The sequence below is a fragment of the Pristiophorus japonicus genome, chromosome 11, assembly GCF_044704955.1.
Source record: "Pristiophorus japonicus isolate sPriJap1 chromosome 11, sPriJap1.hap1, whole genome shotgun sequence".
NCBI lineage: Eukaryota > Metazoa > Chordata > Chondrichthyes > Pristiophoridae > Pristiophorus > Pristiophorus japonicus.
The window spans coordinates 20051618-20066221 of record NC_091987.1 but is presented as its reverse complement, the minus strand read 5'-3'; the positions used below and the strand labels follow the sequence as shown (position 1 = coordinate 20066221).

The window sequence follows — 14604 nt, the reverse complement described above, 5'->3', positions numbered from 1 at the left end:
CGAGGTGAGGGAGGTCCGAGTTGGGACACCTTCCATGAGGACCTGGGCAGAGACCGCACAAACTCATTTCACCTAGTTACATGGCATTACATCTATTTCAGTCAATGAGTGATTAGTGTAAAATATTAATTTCAGGCTTCGAGTGATGGTGAATTGTGCGTGCCTGTTACCACTCCCACCCATTGCAACAGAGTGTACGGCCCAGAAACAGGCCATTGGGCCCCACCGCTCCGTGCCGGTGTTTATGCTCCACACCAGCCTCCTCCCATCCCTCTTCATCTCACCCCATCACCATATCCTTCTATTCCTTTCTCCCTCATGTGTTTATCCAGCTTCCCCTTAAATGCATCGATACTATTCACCTCAACCCCTCCCTGTGGGAGCGAGTTCCACATTCTCACCATTCTCTGGGTAAAGAAGTTCCATATTGGATCTTATATTTATGACCTTCAATTTTGCATTCTTACAAGCAGCAGACAGACAGATTGTCATTGCATCAATCTGGGCCTGACTTCAACTAGACTTCCTCAAGTGAAAAGGGAATGCCTTACCCTCTTGCATTATCCAGCACCATCTGCGAGCTCTTTGGCTCATGCTCTCCCCTCTCTCGCTCCCAGTCTGGCACCCCCCCTGCCCCTCACTCCCAGTCCGGAACACCCCTCTTCCTCTTCTCTCCCTCTCACTCCCAGAGTCTGGCACTCTTCCCCTCCCTCTCTTGGCTCCCAGTCTGGTAGCTACACCCCCAACCTCCACCTCTCGCGCCCAGTCTCGCAATCCCCTACTCTTTCCCCCGCTCCCATTCTGTACCGCCCCCACCTCCCTCTCTGGCTCCGACTCTGGTACTTACCCCCACCTCTCCCCCCCCCCCCCCCCACCCCCCCCTCGCTCCCAGTTTAGCACTCCCCCATTTGTTTTATGGTTCTGGATGGGAGGAGAAGGGGTGGACACAGCAGTGGGTGGGTAGGGATGGGGCCCGGTCGAGAGTCCTGTTCTCACTGTGGAGCTGAAGATAAAGGAGGTCATTTGGAAGCACCGGTGTAGAAGGTGGCATCGTCCGAACAGATGCGACGGAGAATTCTCCCAATTACTCTGACTTCCCCTTGTCCTCACAATCCACCTCAGTAGCCATAGCGCTTCGTAGCCAATGAAGTTCTTTTTGGAGTGTAGTCACGTTATAATGTGGGATACGCAGCAGCCAATGTGCACACAGCAAGCTCCCACAAACAGCACTGTAATAATGACCAGATACTCTGGGGGCGGGGGGGGGGGGATTGGTTTGAGTGCTAATTGATGGATAAATATTGGCCCAGGAAACCGGGGAGAATTCCCCTGCCAGAGAGTGCAGACGCCCTGCGATTTCCGTGGACTCTATGGAAGTGACTTTGCAATTCTAACGATTACAGTCTTGATTTATAAATGGACGTTGGCATTTTGTTATAGGTTCACAGCCCGCAGTCCCCTGATGTTAAACGGCCACTTGCTTTAGTTGCAGTGCTTGTGACTGCAGCATTGTCCTCGGTATGGTCTGTCACCTTGTGCCTGAGGTTACCCACAGCCTCTGGCTCCCTGAATAGAAACCCGCCACTCCAGCATTACTTTTGTTTGAATTTTTGCTCTGATTGGTTTGTGCATTATAATGGCTCTGTCTGCTCCCATTTCTAAGCTGCTTTTCTTCCTCATGAATCCAGTGATAACCTTTGTTTTCATTTGTTTGTGTGCCTTTTTTAACACAGTGCACACTTGTGGCCCATAGCTAGCTATTACTTTCTCCAGCCGGATTCTCTCTGTTCTCTCAGCTGCAAGCACTGGCCACTGTTACTGCTCCTGCTTCAGATCAACTGTGCTTTCACATTAACCTTTGGCCGAGTCTCCCCCCTCCCAAAGTGCTTCCTGAGGAAGCTCCCATGGTGTCTTGCTTTTTGAAGCGCAATCATCAATTGATGGCTCATTTTTTTTTCCTGGTGATTGTTCCAAAGTGCATTTCAGCGCCATTGGTCTAATGTCCCTTCATTGAAGGGAGGACGGGGTCACATAGAGACCTTATTGTGACACCAAGGCCTGCGGGTCCTTAGCATTGATGTATGTGTGCGCTATGTTATTGTGTTATGTGGGGATGATGATTTACCAATATGTTGTGTTTTGGACTATGAGGATATTGAAGTTCCCAGTTCCAATGGGACAGGTTGCTAGAGTTCATACGTTTGTGAACCTGCACTGGTAGCACTCATCGCCGCTGAGTCAGAGGGTCGTGAGTTCAAGTCCCACATCAGAGATTTGGATGCATAATCCAGGCTGACTCTCCCAGTGCAGGACTGAGGGAGTGCTGCACTGTCAGAGGTGCCGTCTTTCAGATGAGATGGTAAACCGAGGCCCCGTCTGTCCCCTCTAATGTGGACCTAAAAGATCCCATGACACTATTTTGAAGAAGAGCAGGGGAGTTCTCCCCAGTGTCCTGGGGCCAATACTTATCCCTCAATCAACATCACTAAAACAGATTATCTGCTCATTCTCACATTGCTATTGGGAGCTTGCTGTGCACAAATTAGCTGCCGCGTTTCCTACATTACAACAGTGACTAGACTGCAAAAATACTTCATTGGCTGTAAAGTGCTTTAGAATGTCCTGAGGTCGCTATGTAAATGCAAGACTTTCTTTATATCTGGTACGTCTGAACATCAATAGTAACCAAATTCTTTGGAGAAAACTGAACCATTTAAATGACTTCTTCTGGTGTGATAACTTTAAAGTTTAGCTTCACTAACTTTGGGAAGGGTTTCCCTGAAGACTTTAAGGAAAACTTTTCAGGCAGAAATGACTGCTGGTGAGAGAGTTGTGTGACTGCGGATCAGTGCTCTCAACACCTTGATTTCACCCTGAGACTGACCTCAATGCCACTATTTCATTCACGTCATTCAAATCCCTCGGTCCAAACACCAGGGCAGACTTGACGCGAGAATGATTTTATTTTTTATTTTGAGAACTAGCTTAAATAAATAAGTTGCTAGTTTTAAACCAAACAAGATCTATGTTTAAGCAGGAGTCATTGTGCTTAACCTCCAGATTGTACATGGCATTGTGCAATGTTACCGACGTGGACAGAAGTTAATGTAATTGGGAGACGCTTTGAGCCAACTTTTTTTTCAGCAAAGCTGGGCCAAAGTACAGAGTGTGTTGGAGGTTCTGAGCATTCTCCTCATCATCTCGCTTTAAAAATGATTCAGAATGTTGGCAATCAGCACAATTGGTCACGTCAGACCTTTCCCGCTCTCAATCAGGACCGCCCCCACCCTGCCCCTGCTCTCCATCCACAGCGCCCCCACCCTGCCCCCTATCTCCATCCAGACGGGTCCCACCCTGCCCCCTATCTCCATCTGGACCGGCCCCACCCTGCCCCTGCTCTCCATCCACAGTGTCCCCACCCTGCCTCCTATCTCCATCTGGACCGGCCCCACCCTGCCCCCTATCTCCATCCGGACCACCCCCACCCTGCCCCTGCTCTCCATCCACAGTGCCCCCCCCCTGCCCCCTATCTCCATCCGGACCACCCCCACCCTGCCCCCGCTCTCCATCCACAGCGCCCCCACCCTGCCCCCGCTCTCCATCCGGACCGCCCCCACCCTGCCCCTGCTCTCCATCTACAGTGCCCCCACCCTGCCCCCTATCTCCATCCGGACCGCCCCCACCCTGCCCCCGCTCTCAATCCGGACCGCCCCCACCCTGCCCCTGCTCTCCATCTACAGTGCCCCCACCCTGCCCCCTATCTCCATCCGGACCGGCCCCACCCTGCCCCCTATCTCCATCCGGACCACCCCCACCCTGCCCCCGCTCTCCATCCACAGCGCCCCCACCCTGCCCCCGCTCTCCATCCGGACCGCCCCCACCCTGCCCCTGCTCTCCATCTCCATCCGGACCACCCCCACCCTGCCCCCGCTCTCCATCCACAGCGCCCCCACCCTGCCCCTGCACTCCATCCACAGCGCCCCCACCCTGCCCCCTATCTCCATCCAGACCGGTCCCACCCTGCCCCCTATCTCCATCTGGACCGGCCCCACCCTGCCCCTGCTCTCCATCCACAGTGTCCCCACCCTGCCCCCTATCTCCATCTGGACCGGCCCCACCCTGCCCCCTATCTCCATCCGGACCACCCCCACCCTGCCCCTGCTCTCCATCCACAGTGCCCCCCCCCTGCCCCCTATCTCCATCCGGACCACCCCCACCCTGCCCCTGCTCTCCATCCACAGCGCCCCCACCCTGCCCCCTATCTCCATCCGGACCACCCCCACCCTGCCCCTGCTCTCCATCCACAGTGCCCCCACCCTGCCCCCTATCTCCATCCGGACCACCCCCACCCTGCCCCCGCTCTCCATCCACAGCGCCCCCACCCTGCCCCCGCTCTCCATCCGGACCGCCCCCACCCTGCCCCTGCTCTCCATCTCCATCCGGACCACCCCCACCCTGCCCCCGCTCTCCATCCACAGCGCCCCCACCCTGCCCCTGCACTCCATCCACAGCGCCCCCACCCTGCCCCCTATCTCCATCCAGACCGGCCCCACCCTGCCCCCTACCTCCATCCGGACCACCCCCACCCTGCCCCTGCTCTCCATCCACAGTGCCCCCACCCTGCCCCCTATCTCAATCCGGACCGCCCCCACCCTGCCCCTGCTCTCCATCTACAGTGCCCCCACCCTGCCCCTGCTCTCCATCTACAGTGCCCCCACCCTGCCCCCTATCTCCATCCGGACCGCCCCCACCCTGCCCCCGCTCTCCATCCACAGCGCCCCCACCCTGCCCCCGCTCTCCATCCGGACCGCCCCCACCCTGCCCCTGCTCTCCATCTACAGTGCCCCCACCCTGCCCCCTATCTCCATCCGGACCGCCCCCACCCTGCCCCCGCTCTCAATCCGGACCGCCCCCACCCTGCCCCTGCTCTCCATCTACAGTGCCCCCACCCTGCCCCCTATCTCCATCCGGACCGGCCCCACCCTGCCCCCTATCTCCATCCGGACCACCCCCACCCTGCCCCCGCTCTCCATCCACAGCGCCCCCACCCTGCCCCCGCTCTCCATCCGGACCGCCCCCACCCTGCCCCCGCTCTCCATCCGGACCGCCCCCACCCTGCCCCCGCTCTCCATCCGGACCACCCCCACCCTGCCCCCGCTCTCCATCCACAGCGCCCCCACCCTGCCCCCGCTCTCCATCTGGACCGGCCCCACCCTACCCCCGCTCTCCATCCGGACCGGCCCCACCCTGCCCCCGCTCTCCATCCACACAGCCCCCACCCTGCCCCCACTCCCCTTCCTCGCCCGCCCCCCGTTCTCCATTAACAGCAATGTTGGATGCAGTTTGATCTTTGCCTTGCTGTGACCACGTATTCCGACTGGTTGAGCGGTCCACTTCAATGACAGCTCACCTTTTTAAAACATTTTTTTGTTCCTGTGATGTGGGCATCGGTGGCAAGGCCAGCATTTATTGCCCATCTCTAGAGTTTACAAAAATGAGAGCTGATCTCATTGATCTCTTTACAGTATACATTAATGATTTGGATGAAGAAATAGAGGGTAATATCTCCAAGTTTGCAGATGATACTAAACTGGATGGCGGTGTGAGCTATGAGGAGGACACTAAGAGGCTGCAGGGTGACTTGGACAGGTTAGGTGAGTGGGCAAATACATGGCAGATGCAGTATAATGTGCATAAATGTGAGGTTATCCACTTTGGGGGCAAAAACACGAAGGCAGAATATTATCTGAATGGCGGCAGACTAGAAAAAGGGGAGGTGCAGTGAGACCTGGGTGTCATGGTTCATCAGTCACTGAAAGTCGGCATGCAGATACAACAGGCGGTGAAGAAGGCAAATGGTATGTTGGCCTTCATAGCTAGGGGATTTGAGTATAGGAGCAGGGAGGTCTTACTGCAGTTGTACAGGGCCTTAGTGAGGCCTCACCTGGAATATTGTGTTCAGTTTTGGTCTCCTAGTCTGAGGAAGGATGTTCTTGCTATTGAGGGAGTGCAGCGAAGTTTCACCAGACTGATTACTGGGATGGCTGGGCTGTCATATGAGGAGAGACTGGATCAAATGGGCCTTTATTCACTGGAGTTTAGAAGGATGAGAGGGGATCTCATAGAAACGTATAAGATTCTGACGGGACTGGACAGGTTAGATGCGAGAAGGATGTTCTCGATGTTGGGGAAGTCCAGAACCAGGGGACATAGTCTTAGGATAAGAGGTAGGCCATTTAGGCCTGAGATAAGGAGAAACTTCTTCACTGAGTTGTTGACCTGTGGAATTCCCTGCCGCAGAGAGTTGTTGATGCCAGTTCATTGGATATATTCAAGAGCGAGTTAGATATGGCCCTTACGGTTAAGAGGATCAAGGGGTATGGAGGGAGAGAAAGCAGGAAAGGGATACTGAAGGAATGATCAGCCATGATCTTATTGAATGGCGGTGCAGGCTCGAAAGGCCGAATGGCCCACTCCTGCATCTATTTTCTATATTTCTATGAAACATACACATGGCTTGACCGGATCGATGCAGGGAGGATGTTTCCCCCCCCCCCCCCCCCCCTGGGCTGGGGAGTCTAGAACCAGGGGTCACAGTCTCAGGATAAGGGGTTGGCCATTTAGGACTGAGATGAGGAGGAATTTCTTCACACAGAGGGTGGTGAATCTTTGGAATTCTCTGTCCCAGAGGACTGTGGATGCTGAGTCGTTGAGTATATTGATGATTGAAATCAATAGTTTTACTGAAAAATACCTTCTACAATGTTCAAGGATAAAACGTTGGGTGGCTGATGCTATTTTTAAGCATTTCGATCTGGATTGTTACAGCTAAGCATTTCTCTGCTTGTTTAACTTACAGTCCCCATGATGATCAACAACTTGCATTTATATAGCACTATTAACGTAGTATAACGTCCCAAGGTGCTTCATAGGAGTGATTATCATACAAAATTTTACACTGAGCTGTATGTCCTATTAGGTCAGACTTGGTCAAAGAGTTAGGTTTTCAGGAGCGTTTTGTAAGAGGAGACAAAGGCGGCAGAGGTTTACGGAGGGAATTCCAGAGCTTGCGTCCGAGGCAGCTGAAGGCATGGCTGACCATGGTGGAGCGATTATAATCGAGAATACGCAAGAGGCCAGAACTGGAGGAGTGCCGAGATCTCGGATGGTTGTAGGGTTGGAGGAGGTTACAGGACTAGGGAGGGGCGAGGCACTGGAGGGAATTGAACAATAACAGAAAATGCTGGAAATCTCAGCAGGTCAGGTAGCGTCTGTGGACAGAGAGAAATGGCGTTAATGTGTCAGGTCCTTTGTCAGAACTGGAAAAGTTTGAGATGTAACAGGTTCTTAAAGAAGTGCAAAGGGGGGGGCAGTGAAAGGGGGAGGGGAGGAAAGAACAAAAGGAAAGGTCTGTGATAGGGTGGAAGGCAGGAGAGATTGGAGAGACACCAGGGATGATGGGCAAAAATGAGATGGTGATATGTATGTAACCCCTTGTAATCTGTATCACACCACCACCAGAGGGCCCACCTGTTGGAGTCCCAAGGGATCCCAGCATCCTTTGGAGCACGGTATATAAGCAGGCCACCCACGTGGCACCTGCACTCTGGAGTCGCATTAAAGGCGCTCAGGTCACACTTGCTCATTGTACACAGTACTCAGTTTCATCCTTTATTATGAGCGTAACAGTAATGGCACAAGTTAGGAAACAAAAGATGAGTCTAGATGGGGTGTGAATGGCAGAATCATCACCAGCTGCCCTGGGGAAGAGAAAAAAAAATAAAAGTGGGGGGGATTTGTAATAAAAAATAAATAAAAGGGAGGAAAGGGAAAAAACTATAGGCAACGGTTATGCTCTGAAATTGTTGAACTCGATGTTGAGTCCAGAAGGCTGTAAAGTGCCTAAACGAAAGATGAGGTGCTGTTCCTCGAGCTGGCATTGAGCTTCGTTGGAACAGTGCAGGAGGCCGAGGATAGAGAGAGATTTGAACACACGGGTGATCATTTTAAAATCGTAGCGTTGCTGGACTGGCATTCGATGTAGATCAACGGCACGGGGTGATTTTTAGATTGAATATGCACTGTTTGAATTTTAGATATAATGGAGAACATTGACTTATTCAGGCACATAATTTAGGGGGCAACTAAATTGCAAGCAAATAATAACTTTTATTTTATTCCTAAGGTGGTAATCGACAGTAAAGCTGGAGAGCGGTTATACCGCAATTCTCCTTGGGCACGGTATGTGACGCAAGAAGTGAATGGCCCTACTTATGGGTGGGTGCATTGGGACCCACCCCAACGATATGTGGTAAGCAATTTATCTATACTCATCCTTTATACATATCCGTGGAAGAAAAGTGTCACACGTGCACTTGTTAAACAAGCGAGTCAATTCATAGGAACAATTATCGCCAGCCAACTGAAGTACCTTGAACTAAATTTTGGCACTTTAGTCTAGTGCTCGCCACAAAGTGAAAAATGACGGGCTGGGTTCTGCGGTAGAAATAACAGTGAGGCTCACATCGTTCACTGTTGTTTACATGGAAATCAAAGAGCAGCTTCCAGCGACTGTCGTCATCATCATCATATGCAGTCCCTCGGAATCGAGGAAGACTTGCTTCCAATCTTAACATGAGTTCTTAGGTAACTGAACAGTCCAATACGAGAACCACAGTCTCTGTCACAGGTGGGACAAATAGTTGTTGAGGGAAAGGGTGGGTGGGACTGGTTTGCCGCTTGCTCTTTCCACTGCCTGCGCTTGTTTTCTGCATGCTCGCGGCGACGAGACTCGAGGTGCTCAGCGCCCTCCCGGATGCACTTTCTCCACTTAGGGCGATCTTTGGCCAGGGACTCCCAGGTGTCAGTGGGAATGTCGCACTTTATCAGGGAGGCTTTGAGGGTGTCCTTGTAACTGCCCTCCTTTGGCTCGTTTGCCGTGAAGGAGTTCTGAGTAGAGCGCTTGCTTTGGGAGTCTCGTGTCTGGCATGCGAACTATGTGGCCTGCCCAGTGGGTCAAGTGTGGTCAGTGCTTCAATACTGGGGATGTTGGCCTGGATGAGGACGCCAACGTTGGTGCGTCTGTCCTCCCAGGGGATTTGTAGGATCTTGCGGAGACATCGTTGGTATTTCTTCAGCGACTTGAGGTGTCTACTGTACATGGTCCATGTCTCTGAGCCATACAGGAGGGTGGGTATTACTACAGCCCTGTAGACCATGAGCTTGGTGACAGTTTTGAGGGCCTGGTCTTCAAACACTCTTTTCCTCAGGCGGCCGAAGGCTGCACTGGAGGCGGTGTTGGATCTCGTTGTCAATGCCTGCTCTTGTTGACAGGAGGCTCCCAAGATAAGGGAAGTGGTCCATGTTGTCCAGGGCCGCGCCGTGGATCTTGATGACTGGGAGGCAGTGCTGTATGACGAGGACAGGCTGGTGGAGGACCTTTGTCTGACTGATGTTTAGCATAAGGCCCATGCTTTCGTATGCCTCAGTAAACATGTCGACTATGTCCTGGAGTTCAGTCTCTGTGTGTGTGCAGATGCACTGATGTCATCCGAAACTGAGAAGGACGCTCCATAGAGCCTCGCGGTTGACAGTGTCAAAGGCCTTTATAAGGTCGAAGAAGGCCATGTATAAGGGCTGGGGCTGCTCCCTGCATTTTTCCTGTAGCTGTCGCGCTGTAAAAACCATGTCCGTTGTGCCCCGTAGGGGACGAAATCCGCACTGTGACTCCAGGAGGAGCTCCCAGCCACAGGGAGAAGACGGTTGAGGAGGACTCTGGCAACTTCCAGCGATTGTACGTGCGCAGTGGAACACGGTAATTAGGAAGTTGCTATGCCAGAGGACCTGCGCAGCCGGAGATGGTGTTATACCGGTAATGCAGCGAGAGACTCACCGTCCAAATATATGGAGCAGCCTGAAGTTGCTCTTCTTACCTCAGATACCAACTGAACTCAGCAGAAATAATTTCTGCCTGACATTCCAGTCTAAGTACCCTTTTAACATTGTAGTAAGTTTTCCCCCTGATTCCCATTGACTTCAGGGCTCCTAGATGCCACACTCCATCAAATACTGCCTTGATGTCGAGGGCAGTCGCTCTCGCCTCACCTCTGGAATGCAGCTCTTTTGCCCATGTTTGGACCAAGGCTGTAATGAGGTCTGGAGCCGAGCGGTCCTGGTGGAACCCAAACTGAGCATCAGTGAGCAGGTTATTGGTGAGTAAGTGCTGCTTGATAGCACTGTCGACGGCACCTTCCATCACTTTGTTGATGATTGAGAGTAGACTGATGGGGCGGTAATTGGCCGGGTTGGATTTGTCCTGCTTTTTGTGGACAGGATATACCTGGACAGCTTTCCACATTGTCCGGTAGATGCCAGTGTTGTAGCTGTACTGGAACAGCTTGGCTAGAGGCGCGGCTAGTTCTGGAGCACAAGTCTTCAGCACGACAGCCGGGATGTTGTCGGGGCCTATAGCCTTCGCTATATCCAGTGTGTTCAGCCCTTGATATCATGTGGAGTGAATCAAATTGGCTGAAGGCTGGCTTCTGTGTTGGTGGGGACCTCAGGAGGAGGCAGATATGGATCATCCACTCATCACTTCTGGCTGAAGATGGTTGCAAACGCTTCTAGCCTTGTCTTTTGCACTCACGTGCTGGGCTCCACCATCATTGAGGATGGGGATATTCATGGAGCCGCCTCCTCCCGTTTGTTGTTTAATTGTCCACCACCATTCATGACTGGATGTGGCAGGACTGCAGAGCTTTGATCTGATCCGTTGATGTGGGATCGCTTAGCCCTGTCTATAGCATGCTGCTTCCGCTGTTTAGCATGCATGTAGTCCTGTGTTGCAGCTTCCCCAGGTTGGCACCTCATTTTTAGGTGTGCCTGGTGCTGCTCTTGGCATGCTCTTCTGTACTCCTCATTGAACCAGAGTTGGTCCACTGGCTTGATGGTAATGGTAGAGTGACGGATATGTCGGGCCATGAGGTTACAGAATGTGGTGGAATACAATTTTGCTGCTGCTGATGGCCCACAGCGCTCCATGGATGCCCAGTTTTGAGCTGCTAGATATGTTCTGAATCTATCCCATTTAGCGCGGTGGTAGTGTCACACAACATGATGGAGGGTGTCCTCCACAATGACTGTGTGGTGATCACTGCTATGAATGCTGTCATGGACAGATGCTTCTGTGACAGGTACATTGGTGAGGACGAGGTCTAATAGATTTTTCCCTCGTGTTCGTTCTCTCACCACTTGCTGCAGGTCCAGTCTGGCAGCTATGTCCTTCAGGAGTGGTGCTACCGAGCCACTCTTGGTGATGGACATTGAAGTCCCCCACCTAGAGTACATTCTGTGCCCTTGCTGCTACTCAGTGCTTCTCCAAAGTGATGTTCAACATGGAGTAGTACTGATTCACCAGCTGACGGAGGGCGGTCAGTGGTAATCAGTAGGAGGTTTCCTTGTCCATGCTTAGCCTAAAACCATGAGACTTCATGGGGTCTGGAGTCAATATTGAGGACTCCCAGGGCCACTTCCTCCTGACTGTATACTATTGTGCTGCCACCCCTGGTGGGTCTGTCCTGCTGGTGGGACAGGACACACCCAGGGACAGTGATGGAGGAGGCTGGGACATTGGCTGGAAGGTATGATTCTGTGAGTATGACTATGTCAGGCTGTTGCTTGACTAGTCAGTGGGACAGCTCTCCCAACTTTGGCACAAGTCCCCAGCTGTTGGTGAGGAGGATTTTGCCGGGTCGACTGGGCTGGGTGTGCCGTTGTCGTGTCTGTAGCCGAGGTCGATGCTGGGTGGTCCGTTCTGTTTTATTATTATTATTGTTTTTCCAAGCGGTATTGTTACAACTGCACGACTTTTGCTGGTGGCTATTTCAGAGGGCAGTGAAGAGTCAACCACATTGCTGTGGGTCTGGAGTCACATATAGGCCAGACCGGGTAAGGACGGCAGATTGCCTTCCTGAAAGGATGTCAGTGAACCAGATGGGTTTTACGACAATCCGGTGGTTTCATGGTCACCATTACTGATACTAGCTTTTTATTCCAGATTTATTTAATTAACTGAATTTAAATTCCCCAGCTGCCGTGGTGGAATTTCAACTCGCGTCTCCAGATCATTAGTCCAGCCAATTGGATTCATAATTCATCGTTCATCACCAGTCACAGACCTGCATCCATTGGTACTTGACTCCCCAGCCACAGGCCACCTTTGTCAGGGCAAAATTTATCATGTGAATAGTGTTGGGATGGTTATCACAGTTCACCAGGAAATGGTTGCACATCATCAAACCTCACAATTCACTGCAATCCCAGTGATAACACTGGATCCCAGTTTCTTCAGTTCAAATTTGAAGGTATCATGGCCCGCCCTCTTCTTTGGCGCCAATGTATGTTCCCGTTGACTGAACCCAGAGGTACGGAAGGTTCGGAACACAGGATTATTGACCTTAAATTTTTATTTGTAATTTTTTTTTTTTTAATTGTCTTTGCTGCCATTGCTGGTACATTTTCCTTTTACATGTGGAATAGTGTCTCAGATCTGACTGCTCTTGTCTCATACTGTTCAGGTGGGTGAATCAAAGGCAAATGGAATTCAATGTGGAGAAGTGTGAGGTAATGCATTTAGGGATGGCTAACAAGGCAAGGGAAAATACAATAAGCGGTAGGACACTGAAGTGTAGAGGAACAAAGGGACCTTGGAGTGCATGTCCACAGATCCCTGAAGGTAGCCGGTCAGGTGGATAAGGTGGTTAAGCATGGAGTTGAGAAGATGGATCATTGTTCTGCAGCTTAAATTCAGATAATTCTCCCAGTTACTCTGTCTTCCACCTCATTAGACAAAGCGCTTTACAGCCAATGAAGTCCTTTTTGAAGTGTAGTCACTTGTAATGTGGGATATGCAGCAGCCAATGTGTGCACAGCAAGCTCCCGCACACAGCATTGTGATAATGACCAGATACTCTGGGGGAGAGGGGGTTGGTTTGAGTGCTAATTGCTTGACAAATCTTCTGGAATTTTTTGAGGATGTTTCCAGTAGAGTGGACAAGAGAGAATCAGTTGATGTGGTATATTTGGACTTTCAGAAGGCTTTCGACAAGGTTCCACACAAGAGATTAATGTGCAAAGTTAAAGCACATGGGATTGGGGATTGGGGGTAGTGTGCTGACGTGGATTGAGAACTGGTTGTCAGACAGGAAGCAAAGAGTTGGAGTAAATGGGTACTTTTCAGAATGGCAGGCAGTGACTAGTGGGGTACCGCAAGGTTCTGTGCTGGGGCCCCAGCTGTTTACATTGTACATTAATGATTTAGACGAGGGGATTAAATGTAGTATCTCCAAATTTGCGGATGACACTAAGTTGGGTGGCAGTGTGAGCTGCGAGGAGGATGCTATGAGGCTGCAGAGTGACTTGGATAGGTTAGGTGAGTGGGCAAATGCATGGCAGATGAAGTATAATGTGGATAAATGTGAGGTTATCCACTTTGGTGGTAAAAACAGAGAGACAGACTATTATCTGAATGGTGACAGATTAGGAAAAGGGAAGGTGCAACGAGACCTGGATGTCATGGTACATCAGTCATTGAAGGTTGGCATGCAGGTACAGCAGGCGGTTAAGAAAGCAAATGGCATGTTGGCCTTCATAGCGAGGGGATTTGAGTACAGGGGCAGGGAGGTGTTGCTACAGTTGTACAGGGCCTTGGTGAGGCCACACCTGGAGTATTGTGTACAGTTTTGGTCTCCTAACTTGAGGAAGGACATTTTTGCTATTGAAGGAGTGCAGCGAAGATTCACCAGACTGATTCCCGGGATGGTGGGACTGACCTATCAAGAAAGACTGGATCAACTGGGCTTGTATTCACGAGTTCAGAAGAATCATAGAAATGTTTAAAATTCTGACGGGTTTAGACAGGTTAGATGCAGGAAGAATGTTCCCAATGTTGGGGAAGTCCAGAACCAGGGGTCACAGTCTAAGGATAAGGGGTAAGCCATTTAGGACCGAGATGAGGAGAAACTTCTTCACCCAGAGAGTGGTGAACCTGTGGAATTCTCTACCACAGAAAGTAGTTGAGGCCAATTCACTAAATATATTCAAAAGGGAGTTAGATGAAGTCCTTACTACTCGGGGGATCAAGGGGTATGGCGTGAAAGCAGAAGGGGGTACTGAAGTTGCATGTTCAGCCATGAACTCATTGAATGGTGGTGCAGGCTAGAAGGGCTGAATGGCCTGCTCCTGCACCTATTTTCTATGTTTCTATAAATATTGGCCCTGGAAACCGGGGAAAGTGCGGACGGACTGTGATTTCTATGGGCCGCTCACGTCCAGTGGGGTGAGGATATTTGCCTTTATTAGCCGAGGCATACAATATAAGAGCAGGGGGGGTTATGCTTGAACTGAATAAAATACTGGTTGGGCCACAGCTGGAGTACTGTGTGCAGTTCTGGTCACCACATTACAGGAAGGACGTGATTGCACTAGAGCGGGTACAGAGGAGATTTACGAGGATGTTGCCTGGACTGGAGAATTTTAGATATGAGGAAAGATTAGATAGGCTGGGTTTGTTTACTTTGGAACAGAGGAGGCTGAGGGGAGACTTAA

General features: G+C 51.3%; 1 protein-coding gene across 2 annotated transcripts in view; it reads left to right on the top strand.

Moving 5' to 3' along the window:
- Positions 1 to 14604, top strand: part of gbe1b (glucan (1,4-alpha-), branching enzyme 1b) — a 641317-nt gene that overhangs the window by 224961 nt on the left and 401752 nt on the right. For both annotated transcript variants that reach the window (XM_070893260.1, XM_070893261.1), the window contains exon 4: positions 8186 to 8311. In XM_070893260.1, coding sequence (XP_070749361.1) covers positions 8186 to 8311 — 126 coding nt within the window. The remainder of the gene's footprint in view (positions 1 to 8185; positions 8312 to 14604) is intronic.